The sequence below is a fragment of the Cicer arietinum genome, chromosome 6, assembly GCF_000331145.2.
Source record: "Cicer arietinum cultivar CDC Frontier isolate Library 1 chromosome 6, Cicar.CDCFrontier_v2.0, whole genome shotgun sequence".
NCBI classification, from domain to species: Eukaryota; Viridiplantae; Streptophyta; class Magnoliopsida; order Fabales; family Fabaceae; genus Cicer; species Cicer arietinum.
The window spans coordinates 22,320,425-22,338,663 of NC_021165.2; the positions used below are offsets into that span (position 1 = coordinate 22,320,425).

An 18,239-nucleotide genomic window follows, 5' to 3' on the forward strand; every position below is an offset into this window, starting at 1 on the left:
TTCCTGCTTAATTATGCACACAATCCTCTGAAATCAAATTATTATGGACAGGGTTTTGCTGCACTAATTGCAGCACACCTCCACTGTAATGAATCTCAGCCGCTAATTTGAGATCCAACGGTTTATATTGCTCAATATATATTACAGCGTTAATCGATCTTGGCCATTCATTCGGATCGGACGGTCAAGACACAGTACTGCGTGACATTACTCTTTTTTTATTTCTATATGTACAAAGTAGCTATGTATAAATATCCGTGACATTACTCTTTTTTCACGAGCTTCACAGTTGATATTACTCTTAAAAATAAAATAACTCATAATTAAATAAATCTGCACACCATATTTACCATAGAAAACAAAATTTCCAAACTATATATATTTTGTTTGGGAAACCTAAAATTCAATATTGTTAAAACAACAAATGAAGACCATGGACTGAACTTCTTAACTCATAAAAAAAGAAAAAAATCTTCGGAGGTCAAAAAATTTAGACACACTATTTTGATGATAAAAAATTTAATGATATGTATTTTTAAAATATAATTAAATAATACACAATTTTTTGTAAGAATGTATAAATAATTTTTATCTAGAGATGCGACGGGCTAAATATTTCTCACAGTAGAAGAGAGTTATAAGGATTGAAACAATGATAACAGCATCATAGTTCATTCCTTTGCTATCAAAATAACAACTAGCTAACAAATTCAGTAAAAAAAACAAACAAGTAACATTTGATATTAAATAAAAATTCTAAACCTCTAATAAAAATAAAAGTGAAGGAATGAGTAGCTTGCACAGCGCTTAAATTGCATAGACTATATGAATATAATATCCACTAATGCCATAGGCCCAGAGAATAACCTATGAAAGCAGGATTAATACGAATATACCCATTTTTATTTGAATATGCAGCGAAGGGCGATGTACAGTTGTAACTTTTTATAGTGCACACTAACGTATTTATTTTTAAATTATTAATTAATACTTTTGTCAAAAAAAATAAAATTATACTATTAATGTAGCATCCTTAATTGAAATTTTGGCTCTATAATAGGAGAAACAAAATACCGTACTCTTATTTTCAGACAAATCATCAAAGAATAAGGATAACACAAAATTCATAAACTCATGAACATTGACATAATAAAACTATTACTACTATAATCTTGTAAAATAAAAGAGAAAAGAAATAAAAGAGAAACATACCATGAATAAGAGAGAAGAGGCTGCCATTGGGAAAGTAATCATAGACAAGAAGACGTTCTTCTTTAGCTTGGAAGTAAGCCCTAAGTGGGACCAAATTAGGGTGTCTAAGCTTACCAAGTAATTCTATATGTGCCCTAAATTCCTCTAACGCAGGGTACCTAGCATCTTTCAACCTTTTAACTGTAACAATGAAGCCTGATTCCATGACTGCTTTATACGTACTTCCCATAATACCCCTCCCTAATGTCTCAGCTGAAGCCTTCAGTAAATCCTCCAAACTGTAACCCATTTCTCGATCCCCTGCTCCGCAGAACACCAGTTTCCCTATACCTTCACTTTCCCAAGCAAAACCCCCTTGATTTCGATCATAATTACTTCCCCTACCCTCTCCTTCTCCTCCTACTCCACCTCCTCCTACCGCATTTTCTCCTTCCGCCACGTCACCACCCTTGCTCCTACTCGAACCCACTCTCTTCCTACGGTTCTTACAAATTACCCACAACAAAATTATCAAGCATATCAACAACAACACAAACCCACCAACACTCCCTCCAATTATCTTCATAATTTTGGTACGGTTCGATTTCGACGACGTCGTTTTACCGTTCCCTCCAACTGGACCCATCGACGGCGCCGTTGGCGGTAACAGAGTACTGCTTATGCATTCACGGTGGATCTGTTCTCCGCATAACCCTAAGTTTCCCGAAAACGACGACGCATTGAATCGGATCAATGCAGGCGTCACCGGAATCTCGCCGGAGAGTTTGTTATTCGAGACATTCAAGTACTTAAGCCCTGTTTGGTTGAAACCAGGTATCGAACCGGTGAACAAATTGTCTTGCAAGTAGAGAACATAGAGCCGAGGAAGCTTAAGCAACGACGCCGGAATCTCGCCGGATATTCTATTACCGGAAATAACAATGACTTTAACTCGGTGGAGAGTGGAAACAGAAGCCGGAAACTCGCCGGAGAAATTGTTATCGTTAAGGTAAATAGATTTGAGGTTGACGAGAGAAGAGAGGTTAGGGATTTGACCAGAGAGTGAGTTACCTTTGAAACTAAGAACTCGAAGTTGATCTAAACGGGTCAAAATGTTTGAATCTAATGTTCCTGTTAAGTTGAAAAATTCAAGTACTAGCTTTCTAACTTTTCCTTTGAAACAATCTCTGACTCCTAACCAAGTGCACACGTCGTTTCCTTGTTGTAGCCATGGAAGCTTGTTATGAACATCAATGGAGGATTTGAGTGCTAGAAGTGGTTGTGAATCGTCTTGTGAACTAACTAGTTGAAGAAACAAGAAGAGATAAAATATATAGATGATGAAAAATAGAGAGGAAAATGAGAGTCTCTTCATATTAGAAAAATGGGACCCCAACACAACACAAACACAACACCTAGTTTTGTAGTAGTAGGAGTAGATAAGAATAATCAACGTAGTACGGTTGCAATTAGGTGTTCTGTTTCACCTGATTTAGTTTTTCCAATTCCATAACAATAGCCATTGTTTGCGTGGAAGATATCGAAATTCTTTAATGCATGTTGGGTAGGGTTTGATTCACCTACTTAAATCACCCCAAAAAAGTAACGTTAATTGAGACTTTAGAAATAACAAAACTCTTCAGATCTAGTAACATTTGTGCTTGCTGCTTCACATTTTTCATTTGGTTGACTCATTCTTTGAACAGAACAAAATTGACATTGTAGTGTGCAGAACAGAAGCAATAGCTATGAATGAATCCATTAAATTTGTGGAGACACTTACTCTGTGGTTTTGTTAATCTTTGGTTTGTCGAAACTGTTCATTCAGCAACATGCTTGCAAAACTCGTCACGTCACGGACACAATAGCAGAACTCTCACGTGAAATTACTCAGACCAAAAACAATAACCATTCTTTTCGTTTCTCTATGATTTCTTTCTTTCTTTCTTTCTTTCTATAATGTTGAACTGCAGAAGCATTATTAAACAAACAGTGAACAACTGAACCAACAAGCAAACAAAAATAAGTACACGCTGTAATTTTTTTATACTATTGAAAATTGATCCTATTGAAAAAGTAAAATAAAATAAACAAAACAAAACAAATCCATGTGGTAATTTTTGAGTACTAGTACTTACTTTCTTGGGTTGCTCGTACTCATGGAATTTAGCAGTTATTAAAAACTTGGTTGAAGTGGGATCCAATACTCTTCATTGGAATCATTGCAATAACTAGTGAATAGAATGATGAGTAGAATTGAACACCGACCCAGACTGAAAATGGTTTGGACTTTCTTCTTGGGAAATTAGTAAATGCATTTAGATGGTTACATGAAAATAACAATTTTTGTGACAGTAACACACATGGTAATTCCAAATCCAAATGCTAAAACGCTATAATTGAAACTACTCAGAATTGGTATTGTAGTAATAATTTGAGAGACATACTGCTAGTTGTGTGTCTGGCCTTTTCTTTCTTTGTTGCTCTCCCGAAAGCTTAAGGTCCCCCTTTTTTCCATCAGGAAATAGGTGATCGAATTGAAGGCAAAAGGGGGAGGGGGGAGAGTGATATAAATGACATTTCACAAAAAAGTTGAGGTGAGAAAAAGAAAAACAACTCCTGCCACGTGTTGCTATTAAATAAGCATGGATATTTGTCAGACAAAAAATATGGTTGAGCTCGTGTATCAGAGTAACCATTGACTCTTGCCATCTGTCATATTACTCTTGCCTTTCCCATAATAATAAATGAGTTATTTCACTTAAATTAAATTGAAAAAGGTGTAAACAAAAAGTGTTGCTAATTTTTACAAATCATTTTGACGTTTACTTTTTTATTTCCTAAAATCAATACAAGTCTTAAACTTTAAAAATTAATTTCAAATAATTTTTATAAATAAATCACTAGCTGTGGTATAGAGTACTTTCTTTTGTCTTTTTTTCCCATCAATTATTAGTTTTTTTTATAATTTCTCATCAATTATTGTAAAAGATAATATTAATTAACTAATGAATATGTCAGGTTTTGTAAGGTATGAAATAATTAACATACTCCCTTTGCCAAATTTCAAATATTTTATTTGTCATGTTTTTTTCTTAAATAAAATTATTTGTTAATTTACATTATTAATACAATATTAATTATATTTCTACACTAATATATTTAAGAATTGTATCTCAATTCATTAAACTTTTTTGCTAACTATAATTATTAAAAATATTTAAATAAATAAAATTTATTTTATAGTTGAATTTTTTAAAATTAATCATTTTTTAAGAATCACATCCAAATCGAATCAAACAATTAAAAAGATATGAACTGAAGAGGTCATGTCTTTATTTTGTTGTTGTGTTGGGCTAACGAGAGACCAAGCCCAAAATAGTGGTCCTACTTCTATTTATCGAGTATGATCCTCGTAGATTATAAATAAGAACGACAAAGAAGTGGTCCTACTTCTATTTATCTGCTATATCACCAAAATAGTGGTCCTACTTCTATTTATCTGCTTAATATTTTGACGATAACAAATATATATAAATAAAGAACAATTATCTCCTAATTATATATGCTAAGTGTGCAATGCTAAGTGTGCAGATTAAAGCAAAAAATTATGTTATAACTATTGAAAGTAGTCTAAATTACAAGTACTTTAGAGATCTTCTATTAGAACAAAAGCATAAAAGAAATACTAAGGAAACAAGTGCAGTAAAACATGTCTCGCTATATAAGGTATATCCTCTGATGATTAGACGAAGACAAAAGAAACCAAAACTTTATTTCACCTTGACCGCGTAAAGTTTGGTGAAACGTGTTCGTGTTGTTACAAGGTTGACTTTTCCCAATGTTGATTTATAAGAGTAAGTTGAATATTTTGATAAAAAAAAGTATATGTGCAAAAAAATCGAAGTATAATTTAGAAATGGCATAACACAATTCAAATCCTCCTTTTCTTGTATTTTCCAACTCCTTCACATTGTTCCATTTTCATTTATATGCGTAAGACTGGACTTAGAGAACCAATTATATATTTTTGATGGATTTGAAGACCACCATCCATTAAAGGACCTACACCGCCATTCATGAATGTACAACCACTTTCATTTATGAGAACACCACCATCTATGTTAGGACTAACTCATGTACCACCAGCTATCAGAGTGTCATTTTCTAAGTTTGACTCGAGAACAAATATGCTAGATTTTATATATTTCATTCCTAATCTAGAGTAGTAAACATATGAGTGAATTTTTAAATATTGAAGCAATTGAAGAATGAAACATTTTGAATCATTTTTTTGTCTTGTTGTTGTTTTGGTATATTTTGAATGATGTAATTGACACGTACTACTTATTAATCTCTTTTTGAATCATCTAGATTATGTAATTGACACTTAATTTAGTGGTATTATGATATATTTTAAATTGTGTAATTGTCACTTATTACTTAATAATTGAAACTTATTTAGAGTTAAATGAATTTTATTAATGCGTTCTAGTATTTAGTTTATTTTAAAAAAGTATGTCACATGAGCTAATTTATTTGTAATTGTAATATGTTGGAGACCTATTTGTTTATAAATTATAAATTTCAGGTACTAAATTAAATGCTTTATATTTTTGAACAATAAGGTTACATAAACACATTCAAATTAATGTATCCCGCAACAATAGTTCAAAATATAGAATATAAACATTATTGTCAAAATATACTTTAATATTTTGACTTCATTCCTTAATGATTCAACTTTGTTGATCAACCTTGTCTTTCACACCTATTCACTCTGATGGTTCTTAGATAATGATATTAGTTTGTTTATCATTCTTGCTTTTTAAACATCATTAACTCCATTATTCTTATATGAGATTTTTTTTTTTAGAAACTGTCAATTTTGCCCAACAATTTTGTCTTCCACACATTTTGTTTGTTTTCCATTAAGCAAACTTAGTACATCAACCTCATCAATCCATATAAAGAAGTTGTGTGTGTGTATATATCATTCTGAAAAAATTAGAGAAATCGATGAACAAGCTTTGAGATAACAGTTGAAAAAAAAAAAAGAGAAACGAAATTGGAGAGATTACATTTGGCAAAGGGCATGAAAAGAATTATCTTCCAAAGTTCTTCTTAGTTGTAGAAATTTTAACAATTTTTTTTCACAATGATATTTGAGAATCAAGTGATTTAAGCTTTCATCTATGGAGGAATAAAAATAACTAGTTATTAATTTTTTCATTTTCTACAATTTGAACACATAGAAAAAGAAGAAGAATGAATCACATAAATGAAGGTTTTGGTCAAATAAGATACGAATGAAATCAAGAAAGAAAAACAATAATAAATTATATAAATAGATATGTTAGTGTTGCAATAATAAACGAGTTTCAATTTTAAAAAAATGAATTTGAATTTCATTTCTTAAGATTTGATAAATTAATATATTTTTTACGTGCTTTCAGAATCGAACAAATATCCTCTTTCAGATGATGTGAGGATGAGTTGGATAATTGTAAGGTAATGTTCACCTCAACTTTAGATAAGTACTATGACATATTTCAATATGAGAGTATTATTAACTTATTTTAAAAATTAAGTAGATAAATGTCCGACCTAGAATTTCATATTTTAGGGGGCCAATTGGGTGATTTATGAAAATAAAGAAAAAAGAGGGGATGATCACATGGATGAACAAGGAGGCGCATCCTCAGGCGGATATTTCGCAAAGGAGAGAATCAACCCCGCGGGACATCAGCGGAAACTTCTGAAAAGCAAAGGACTAATTTTGATTTTATTAATAAATTTAAAATTAAAATTGTAAGCATTTTTCCTTTTCATACCAGTCAACAAGTAAGCGCTTTCGCCTACACAACAACAAACACACTGTGCTGCGCTATTCTCTGTTATCACTCACTCCTCGATCGAAGAACTTCGATCTTTCTTTTGGCGGGAAAAAGTAGCAAGTAGTGATGGGAGTTTCAGAGAATTACAAGGGGTTGATACTTGCGGTATGTTCAAGTGGATTCATTGGTGCTAGCTTCATCTTGAAGAAGAAAGGTCTTAAACGTGCTGCTTCACGCGGTACTCGTGCAGGTTCACCTCCTTTTTCATCAAATCAAATCAAATCATTTTTTTCAATTTAAATTTCACGCTTTCTGCTGATATTAGTTATTTGTTTTCATTACCTAAGTACTGCATTTAACAATGATCACTTGTTTTGGGTAGTAATACCTTGGATCAGATCCATAACATACTCAATCTGTTAGTGTTGGCGTTAAAATTGAATCTTAAGTTTACACTAAAATTCAGTATGCATACAATTTTCATTTTTAATAAATTCTGATTTAAAAAAAAAAAAAAACTCAATGCCAAAGTTTTTTTTTTTCCCATTCATTTCTATTGTTATCATTTTTTTATAATTAAAATAATCACTTTTAAGAATTGTCATGAGAAGCTGTTTTGAGTAGCTCCTCATAACGTGAGTTTAAAAAACGTGAGTTTCATTTTGCTAGACAAATACAAAACAACTTCGGCTTTACTTAAAAATCTCTAACAAATAATCTGTAAATTAATGAATGTGAAAATCACTTATTTTATAATTCGGTAACAAGCTGGCCCCTAGTCTAACATACCTAGATTGCTAAACGTGTTTTGTTTTATGTAACACTGACCATAGTTACATTCAATCACTTCTATTTTGTCGATGTGTCGGTCTCAGTGATGTATTATGTATCTGTCAATGTTTCATAGTTTTGTTTCACTTTTAGTCTAGACGTCGGTCGGAAGTTCCCTGAAGCGGATCAAACTTACCATTGCTGTTGCTGCTACTGCTAATGTGATGTATAAACTACCTTCATTGTCATTCTTGCTTATGATTTATGTACTGACATTTGCAGGAGGTGGTGGTTATACTTATCTTCTAGAGCCACTATGGTGGGCTGGCATGATAACAAGTAAGTATAGCAATGCACTTTCTCTCTGTGGTATTAGGTTTGATTTGAATTTTTGAAATGAAACTCACATGGATCTTGAACTATTTGCTTACAGTGATTACTGGGGAAGCTGCAAACTTTGTGGCTTATATTTATGCTCCAGCAGTTTTGGTTACTCCTCTCGGCGCACTTAGCATCATTGTCAGGTATTCGTGATTTAATTAACAATTAAAATTTTCTGGTTGAATATTCTGATTTTACGGCAGAATCGACTAACATATCCAGTATATATTGCTAGTTCTGTTTTGGCTCACTTCTTGTTGAAGGAGCGACTTCAGAAGATGGGTGTGTTGGGATGTGTATCCTGCATTGTCGGATCAATTGTTATTGTCATCCATGCACCACAAGAACACACTCCGAATTCTGTTCAAGAAATATGGGAATTGGCCACTCAACCAGGTTGGATTGAGTTTTTAATTAATTTCCTATTGAGTTTTTAATTGATATCTTTTCCTTTTCAACAGACTTTATGATGTATGCCGCCGCAACAGTTTCAGTAGTTTTGGTCTTGATTTTAAATTTTGAACCTCGATATGGACAGACGAATATGCTTGTCTACTTGGGAATCTGTTCATTAATGGGCTCCCTCACGGTAATTATGTCTGTAACAATTATGAAATCAAGAAGTCTAATATTGAAATTCAGTGCATGCACTTAACTGTATTTTGATCTGCTCATCAATGATTTTTTTAAACTATTCAGGTGGTGAGCATAAAGGCCATTGGAATTGCAATAAAGCTTACACTTGATGGAATAAGTCAAATAGCTTATCCCCAAACTTGGTTTTTTGTTATAGTGGCTGTGATATGCGTCATTACACAGTTGAATTACCTTAACAAGGTGAGTGCAGCAGAATTTTGAAATTCAGTTGGTGCAGCTTAAAACTGAAACTATATGTTTATTTAATGTACTGGATGCAAATTTGGCCTTGCTTTGATGCATGATTTATGGTTTTTTACTCTAGTGTGTTCCACCGGTCAAAGCTTATTCTGTTTCTGTAGTTGTTTTGTAAGAGGAAAACTTGTCTTATCAAACACAGTCACATGGCTGCTCTTCTGGTTTTAACACAGGTGCTAGAAGAGCTGATCTTTTTAAATTAGGTTAGTCAAGAATCAATATAAAACTCAGTTGACTATAAAGTGATGGCTTGCAAGTTGCAAGTAGAAGTCTTTCGCCTCCAATCCTTTGTGCATAATAACTATAAAAAGCTTGTCACGATTTTCATCAGGAGCGGGTCAATAATAATATGTTTCCAAGAAAGGCCCTACTTTATTTGTTGATTACGTTTCAGCTGTTTATAAAATGATGCACTGCACTTGATAGGATACCAGGGCAGCATGGAGTAGGGCACATTCTGTATTTTGACATCTATGTGCATGAAAAAATTGATGTTTTGAACTGGATACAAATTGAGAAAACATGGCATGACCCATTGCAATTAATACGTAGAAGCTTAAAATGCAATCTTTTGAATTTGAGTAATTACACTTATTCATGTGGTTTTTCATCCATATACATGATCCAAAGTTGTATTATTTTAACCAAGTAACCAACACATGTTTCAAGTAGTGAGGAGATTAGTTTTCCTAAGAAAAAGATTTTTCCTCTTATATGTGTCCATCCCAGTTGACTCGGATCAATTAATCGAGGTCCAATGTGACTTTTGGGAACCGAGGGGTTAGACAAAAAGAAATTTCATTAGTTTGATATTAAGTTGCAAACAGAGGAACCTGATTGCAGTAATGTTTTGTCAACTGATCTGTATCAGTTCCTGCGGACATCAATTTTCTTATTGTTAATCTATGTTATATCTTTAACTCCTTATTCTTGAGTTTATTTTATTTCACATTCAACTATGTTTCAGGCCCTGGATACATTCAATGCAACAATCATTTCTCCTGTATATTATGTGATGTTCACAACTCTTACAATTATTGCAAGTGCAATAATGTTTAAGGTATGATAATGGATTCATGTTTCTTGGACTCTTTTGGCAATCTATCATACCTTTCATTTGTTGAACACTGGAATATGAAAAGCCTGACTTTTTTCTTTCATTGGTTTCCCTTGCAGGATTGGTCTGGTCAGGATGTCAGCAGCATAGCCTCTGAGATATGCGGATTCATCACCGTTCTTTCGGGAACAATCATTTTACATGGGACTAAAGAACAGGAAGAATCCACTAGGCAAGGTATAGAATAACATGTTACTTTCAATCATTTCCTACACGTTTGCGAATTCATTAATAGTCTATCTCACGAACAACCATGATTTCTCTATAACAATTGAACCTCATGAAGTGACTGTCTGTTCACTATTTGGAGCAGGGTCCTTGACGTGGTTTATCAAAGAAGATTCGATAAAATGTGTTGAGGATGAACATCTTATCGTTATAAATGGTTCTGATTATCTTCAAAATTGACGTTTCCTTCTGAGGTCGATGGAAGGGAACATATTCTTTAAGCAACGATACAATGAAACGTGTCTTCCCATGGTTGTGAGTGGTGCATTTTTGCGGTGGGGATTGCTTGTCCTTTCATGCTGGAGCTTGAATTCAAGCACTCTATGGTACTATATTTTTCTGAGCATTTCTTTGGCAGCTATTCTCTGGATCATCTCAAAGCATTTCTAGGGTTGCTGCTCATTGCAACAATTGCGATTAATTACTGATCTAGTTGTATATTCTATCATTCATGGTATAGTCAAGTGTAATTTTTCTTTTTATTATTTTAGTAGATAATAATCAATTGTTTATATGTTTCAGTTTATATTTCTCATTTAATTATAAGATATTTTTTCGTTACTATTATTGGAGATGATAAATTATATTGATTCGTTGCTTCCCATTTAAAATGTTGAAGATGCTGTTATTCTGATCTTCTGCATCAGTTCGTTGGATATTGTTTTGTGACTGTCTTTTATTAATGTTTTTTGCTGCTTAGACTCAAGAGCATTAGCGAATAAATATGACCTAATGGTAATTATGGTTGACCCAAAACACCTAGTGTTGCCGAGTTTAACCTGCTTTTTACATGGCATCTATCTTTTGAAAATTTATTTGTTTCTCACTGATAATGGGGTGTGTATATATCTAAAATTCTGTATAAGTTGCTTTGATTCCAAGCGAACTAAGTGAAAATTTGATAATGTTATCAGTATATGCCTTTTCTGATGTGAAATTAGGAGGCAATGAATTTAAATTCTTTATATAACTTTTTTTTCAGTAAATTGTATCAAGTTACTTAAATACCGAATATTTTTTAAAAATATTTACTCACTCACAATTTAATCAAAAGACAATATCAAAACTTCCAATTTCATTTTAAAGCTAAAAAATACATATTTAACAATTTAATTTTGAACCATTCATCCTAACCACTTTTACAAATAGGCGGCTCATATAATTAAAGCAACATATATTTACAATCTAAGCAATACATAAGTACTATAAGTAAAGGAGAATTGTTTTGTGAGGGCAATTGCCCTGTCTATATATACACATCATTGTTCTTCTATATATTTAGTTTTTTTCTCATGATTTCGTCGTCTTCTTGGGACGTGTTTTGGTTTTCTATCTTATTGCGGTGTTGTTTTGATATTCTATTTGTTTGATTTTAGATTGACAAAACAATTTCAGTTTAGTGAAAATTCAAATGAATGATTTTTGTGTAATCAACGGTGTAGCTCTGAATGCATGAGTATTTCAGACACTTCAATTTTGTCATATTTGTAGACATTTTGTCATTTTATGCCATTAACTTAGATTTGTGAACTTAGTCGCAAATTCATCGTTTTCATTTTCAGCGACTTTGAATTGTATTGTTGATCGATGTAATTTCTAGCGATTTAAATAAATAAATATATATTTTTTACGATTAAAAAAACTAATTGTTTGAACCTGCGTCATTTTTTAAGTAATTCATATTTTGTATTTATTTTGACTTATGGATACCAATACCAACTTTTTTTTTTTTTATTTTCATAACTTCTCTCTACTTAAAGAATTTACAATTTTTTTTAAATCTCTAAATGGGTTCCTTTATTTCTTTTAAAATATATGGAAGATCCCATATATAAGAATATTAGAACATATTCGATAAAAAAAAAAGGAATAAAGGAATATTAGAACATATTTTTTAGGTTTGTTTTATAATTGGATAAATACACCGTGTAGTCCTTTAAATTACATGAAAAATAAAAAATTGATTCGTTAATCTTTTTTGTGTATCAAGTTAACCATTTATATTTGTAAAAGTTACAATGTTGAATAATTTTTAATCTTAACCTCGTTTTAGTCATTTTTAGTTTGATATCTTTAAAATGGTACTATAAATTTTGTTATCAATAAAAAAAGAGAACAACATCATAAATTTTCATGTGATTTCATGACATAGATTGAGAGAATTTTGTGATTAATTTAATAACCCTAAAATATATCTCACTAGAATTCTCTCTTGTTTAGTTCTTTTTCTAAAATTTGATTGAGGGCTTATGTTCTTATGATTATTGCAATAAAAACTCCTTGAGAATTACACGGATTTATTGAAAAATTAGAAGAATTTTGAATTTCAATTTTGTTGGTTTGAAATTAGGATCAATGGGGTAAGCATTTACAAATATAAAAGTTAATTTGACACTAAAAAAAAAAAAGATAAAAGACTTACAAAAAATAAAAACAAAGAACTAATATGTTAATTTCGTTTTTCATGTTGCTTAAAGGACTCCAGATGTATTTTGCCTTTATAATATGTGAAAAGCTAACATAAACAATGCATTGAAAATTGTGTTTTCAACATTTGAAAGTTCAAAATTTATTATTCCCAATACAAAATTTCTCCTTTTGTAGCCTTAACAAGTGCCCTTGTTAGCATGACTCGTATAATATTAAAATATCTCTTATGATTAGATTTTATATTATTTATTATTAGGACTTGTTCTTGATTTTTTGATTGAGCCAATGTATCCTTATAAATAAAAATTAATAGTGAGTCTTTTGTATCAAGTCATTATTCAATACTATTACATTATATTGGAACCTTAATCTCCTTTCTCTTTTTGTATGAATGTCCATTGTTAATATGATACCTAAAGTTTGGTTCGATCCTCAAGTGTGTCACCATTATTTTGATGTTGAGTTCCCAAAAGTTTGAGAGTATAATCATATTTTTCCGATTCTACGTCGTTCTACTTTCTCTTTATGATGCAGTTGTGTAGGCTTCTTTGGTTGTTTTTCTCTCGATTAGTTCATCTCTTTATTATAATTGTTTGATATAGCTAATGCTCATTCTTTGGTTGATTTTATATGAATTGTTTCATCTCTTTATTGTGACTGTTTGATATGGTTGATGCTCATTACTTGGCTACTCCTCTCAGTTGGTTCATCTCTATTTATTGTGATTCTTTGATATGACTAATTCTCCTTCTTTGAATACTCCTCTCTATTAGTTCCTCTTTTTGAATGAAGTTTATTCTCTTGTTGTTCGTCTCTCTTTAACTGCAACTCATTCTTTTATTTCTCCTCTCTCTGTTGATTTTTATCTTTACTGTGACTGTGTGACATGATTACCTCTTCCTTCTTTAGTTGTTCATTTCTTTGTTGGTTCATCTCTTTATTATGATTGTTGCTCTTTTTGGTTGCTCATTTCTCTAGAGTTGGTTTGGTTTGATATTGTCTTTTCAAAAATGTATTTGTAACAAGTTCAACGATTAAAAACCTTTAACTTGAGAGGAACGATAGAATATATAAAAAAAATAAAATTATAAGATTGGTTTATAATAGTATTTCTTATAATTACATTATACTATTATTATTATTATTATTATTATTATTATTATTATTATTATTATTATTTATTCTTAATTTATCGACTCTATGTTTTTCTATAAAGAGAAATTAATATTAAATATTTTGTATCAAGTGATTATTCAATAATTGAATTGTTAGATCAAAGGGGACAAATAGTTGGTTAGTACAGCCAACTCATTGTTACTAAATATGTTAGCACTCAGAAGAATTATAGTTTGCTAACCGATCTTGAAAAATTTCGTAATGAGTGCATCGTAAATAACAATGTACTTGAAATTGTCAATCATATCACAACAAGCACACAATTCAATTTTGTATAAAATTAACTAATGATAAAACCAAAATAAATAACCAACAATTTACCTTTTTTAAAAGTTTAGATCTCATCAAGGACCACATCATAAATTATTCAAGGAGGTTTTCCTTTGAATCAATCTTGCATACAAACAAACCTTTTCACTATTTTGGACGCTAGATAAATACAATGATTATTGACGACCCTTCCTCTCGTGTTGAATGCATACTCTTAAGCTACACTAGACGTGAGAATAACTAACACCTCCCTAAATAGATATTTATTGTAAGGTATTTGGTTTTCTTTTAGATATTTTTCAATTTCGATCTTAGAATCAACACTACGACCTTTGTTTTTGTAGCAACACACAACATTGTCCTCATCATCATTGTTTGTTTGTATTTTCTAGTAGGCTAGATTAGAAACTCTCCTAAGTACCTTGATATTGGACATAAAATCATCTAATACAAGACATTTGGGTTTGCTAGTGTTTGCATATAAAAGGTCAATATAATACTACACTAAAATAACATCATCCTTGGATCAATAACAACAACAATTGATTGCAAAATGTTAATTGTGTCAGGATTTGTCCAATATTTATCAATTTTATTTTTCATTTTTCACCGTTATCATCTTAATCTTATTATTGTTACTCTCTAAATGTTTATTGATTACTTCCCTGCGAAGAAAACCTCTATGATGTACAAAACACTAGTGACATACAAAGATCCAAACAAACAATTTGTAGATTTATAAAAACATCTAAAGAAAAGGGAAACACTGAGTGAACATAGCCCCAATATTCTCTCTTAAATACATCAAAACAATGGCATACGTTTAATAAAAAAAATTAGTAGATTAGTTAGAATCAAAAGAAAACAAGTATGAACTAAAAGAAAACATTTTAGTTAACTCCTTTCTCATTCTCCTTTTTTTTTTCTTCTATAAATCTCAATTGTTAACATCTTTATCTCAATCCCATCTTTTTCCCACCAAATTTACTAAATATGTGTGTATATATATATATATAATCGAATTTAGTAGGAAAAAATAATAATATCAAACAATTTTTTAGTAAGACTAAGATCAGACTAGAATGGAATACAATTACTATTCTTTTTATTGAAAAAGTTAAAAAATTGAATGGGGTAAGAAAGTTATTAGATTATTAAAAAAAAACATTGTCATGAAAGGAAAACAAATATTTTCGTTCATTGTGATAAATAAATACAACAGATATCTTTAAGACGATGGGTTGAACGGTTTTTAAAAAGAAATTCAATTAAAAAATAAATAAACAAGAAAAGTTTAGATAAGATATAACATGGATATCCTAAAGTCTTAGGATTTTTTACATCTAAGTTCTTATTTTTAAAATCTTTCTATTATATTCTATAATAAAATTTATATATTAAAATATTATAGTTTTTTTACTTTTAAGAGATCGCATTTTCGCTTTGCAATTATAGAAAAGAATATGTTTTTTCTCTGATAAGAGATCGCATCTCATCTAAATAATCTCTTAATTTTTTTTTATTTTTATATAAAAATAATTGTTAATTTAAAAAATAAAAATAAAATTAAAAAAAAAATAAAATTATATTAATAAAATCATGTAAAATAATTTTAACAAAAAGAAACGATAATATGATTGATTAAATGTGCCAAAATAAACAACGTGATTATATTATGTTAACGATTTCCTCTTATTTTTTCCTCTTGATAAAGTAAACAAAATACATCAAATAAGTTTTATTGGATTTTGTTTGATTTTAATGTACATCAAACAAAATATTTATTTTTTATTTAGGTTTAATTGCAGTTTTGGTCCCTCTATTTTAGCTGAATCGCGAAGTAGTTCCCCCATTTTATTTATTCTCAGTTTTGGTCACTCAAACATAATTTTGGTCCAAAACTTGGTGAAATTTCATTTTTTTTTGTATTTATTTAAGTCACTTCATGCCTCAAGATCTCATTTGCAACAATTATACCTTAAATCTATGATCATAAAAGGTGTAGTACGACTTTAAAAAAATGAAATTTCATAAAGTTTTAGATCAAAATTCTGTTTGGGGACCAAAACTGGGCAGAAACAAAAATGGGGAGATTACTTTCGCGATTCAGCTAAAATAGGGGACCAAAAGTGCAATTAAGCCTTTTATTTATTAGATAAGAAGGAAATATAGGAGAAAATTATTAACAAAATATAATTATATTGTTAATTTATTTGCAAAATAGGAGGACGTTGTTAAAATAATATAACACATTTTGACACATCTATTCAACCGCTTTAATTTTGGTGTAATGTTTTTTTTTCTATTAAATGTATTTTTTACTTTATTTTATTAATATAATTTTATTTTTTCAAATATTTTTATTATTATTTATTTATTAAATTAATAACTATTCTTTTGTTAAAATAAAAAATAAATTATAAAATATTTTAATATATAAATTTTCAAGTAAGGTATATTATAGAGTTTTTTTATTTAAAAAAGGTATACATGAAAAAAAAAAACTCAAAATCTTATTGTTGTATCCTATTTATTTGCTTCTATCAACTAAAAAAAGATAAGTTTAGATTGTATTCATTTGTAACAGGATATTTCACAATTGTGTATCTCTCAATCAGAAAAGGAATTATTTATCTAAAATAGTGAAATTCCATAATTATAAGTTATATGATCACGTGTTCCAAACAATTGATGTTTAGAACATAGTGATTCAATATTGGTAATTTTATATGGGTGATGCGATGATAGAACAATTGATGTTTAGAACATAGTGATTCAATATTGGTAATTTTATATGGGTGATGCAATGATAGACTAAGGATGAGAGAATCATAACTCCAACTTTATTTTTGAGTTTTAATAAAAGACAAAATATAACATATTCAATTTTTCTTATTTTCATTTTTTTAATTATTTAATATATTCACATGTCACGTCAAACACTATATTTAAAATTTAAAGTAAATTAAATAAAAGAAATTTACAAAAACTAAAATGAAAACAATCACAAACTTATATAAAATCAAATATCTAATTCCAAAACTGAATGAAAATTAAAACTCATCATAGAACACAGAAAATTAGCACATAATATTATATATTCAAAATTAGTTGATGAAAAAGCGGTTGGAAAGTGACATTTAATGATAATAAAATTTGCAAAAACAAAATCTTGTTATTTTTGACTAAATTTTAAAAAGAATATATCTTTAAAAGAATTGATTAAAAATAACGTTAGTATTAAAATTAGATTAAAAAATCTGGACCGTTGATGAGGTTTATATAAATCGCTGGGTAGCTAAGATTTGCTGGCAAAAAACGCTAAAGTAAAGTGTGAGCATTGTTTTGTGCGATACTGTTACTGCTACCTACGAGTTTTGGAAGAGAAAAGAGAATGGCGGCTACTGTATCTGCTTGGTCTAAACCCGGTGCTTGGGCACTCGATTCAGAGGAACACGAAGCCGAACTCCTTCAACAAACCAACAACAATGATACCAAACCACTAGCTGAATTCCCTTCTCTCGCTGTTGCTGCTGCTACAAAGCCCAAAAAGAAGAAAGCCCAAACCCTATCTTTGGCTGAATTCACTGCCAAACCACTTTCTTCCTTTACACAACAAGATCCCGTTGATCTCCCCACCGGTCCACGTCAACGAACCGCTGAGGAACTCGAACGTGATAGGACTCGTATTGGTGGCGGCTTTAGATCTTACGGTGACCGTCCTAATCGGACTGGTGGAGGTGATGAGGGTTCTAATTCCAGATGGGGTTCGTCTAGGGTTTCTGATGACTTGAGACGAAACAATTCTTTTGGTTCTAGGGATTCGAATCGTGAGTCGGCGCCGCCTTCTAGAGCGGATGAGATTGATAATTGGGCGGCTGCTAAGAAAACTTCTGTTGGTGTTGGGAATGGGTTTGAGCGAAGGGAAAGGGATAATAGGGAAA

At 30.6% G+C, this 18,239-nt stretch overlaps 3 protein-coding genes across 4 annotated transcripts in view; 2 read left to right on the forward strand and 1 right to left on the reverse strand.

Moving 5' to 3' along the window:
- Nucleotides 1–3,786, reverse strand: part of LOC101515586 (inactive leucine-rich repeat receptor-like serine/threonine-protein kinase At1g60630) — a 6,536-nt gene extending 2,750 nt beyond the window's left edge. Inside the window, exons 1-2 of one of the 2 annotated variants that reach the window (XM_012717261.3) lie at nucleotides 3,639–3,786; nucleotides 1,213–3,158 (exon numbers count right to left, since the gene is read on the reverse strand). In XM_012717261.3, the coding sequence (XP_012572715.1) occupies nucleotides 1,213–2,566 (1,354 nt within the window). In that variant the 5' untranslated portion in view covers nucleotides 2,567–3,158; nucleotides 3,639–3,786. Of the gene's footprint in view, nucleotides 1–1,212; nucleotides 3,159–3,329 lie in introns of both variants that reach the window. The other variant, XM_004505709.4, reaches the window with a different exon arrangement.
- Nucleotides 3,787–7,012: 3,226 nt separating this feature from the next.
- LOC101488338 (probable magnesium transporter NIPA6) lies at nucleotides 7,013–11,053 on the forward strand. The gene is made up of 9 exons (XM_004505710.4): nucleotides 7,013–7,278; nucleotides 8,082–8,138; nucleotides 8,233–8,323; nucleotides 8,416–8,576; nucleotides 8,642–8,769; nucleotides 8,880–9,017; nucleotides 10,042–10,134; nucleotides 10,251–10,368; nucleotides 10,505–11,053. Exons 1-9 carry the CDS (start codon nucleotides 7,155–7,157, stop codon nucleotides 10,597–10,599), a joined length of 1,005 nt encoding a protein of 334 aa, XP_004505767.1. The 5' UTR covers nucleotides 7,013–7,154; the 3' UTR covers nucleotides 10,600–11,053.
- A 6,538-nt stretch (nucleotides 11,054–17,591) lies between these two features.
- The window catches only part of LOC101488662 (eukaryotic translation initiation factor 4B3), a 3,363-nt gene continuing 2,715 nt past the window's right edge, over nucleotides 17,592–18,239 (forward strand). Inside the window, exon 1 of the mRNA XM_073370298.1 lies at nucleotides 17,592–18,227. Coding sequence (XP_073226399.1) covers nucleotides 17,690–18,227 — 538 coding nt within the window. The 5' untranslated portion in view covers nucleotides 17,592–17,689. The remainder of the gene's footprint in view (nucleotides 18,228–18,239) is intronic.

Bases quoted from the DNA above. Each gene is read 5' to 3' on its own strand.
- LOC101488338 (XM_004505710.4), top strand. From the start codon at position 7,155: ATGGGAGTTTCAGAGAATTACAAGGGGTTGATACTTGCGGTATGTTCA. The intron at 8,139-8,232 runs GTAAGTATAGCA...ATTTGCTTACAG, and splicing joins GTGGGCTGGCATGATAACAA to TGATTACTGGGGAAGCTGCA. The intron at 8,770-8,879 runs GTAATTATGTCT...TAAACTATTCAG, and splicing joins CATTAATGGGCTCCCTCACG to GTGGTGAGCATAAAGGCCAT.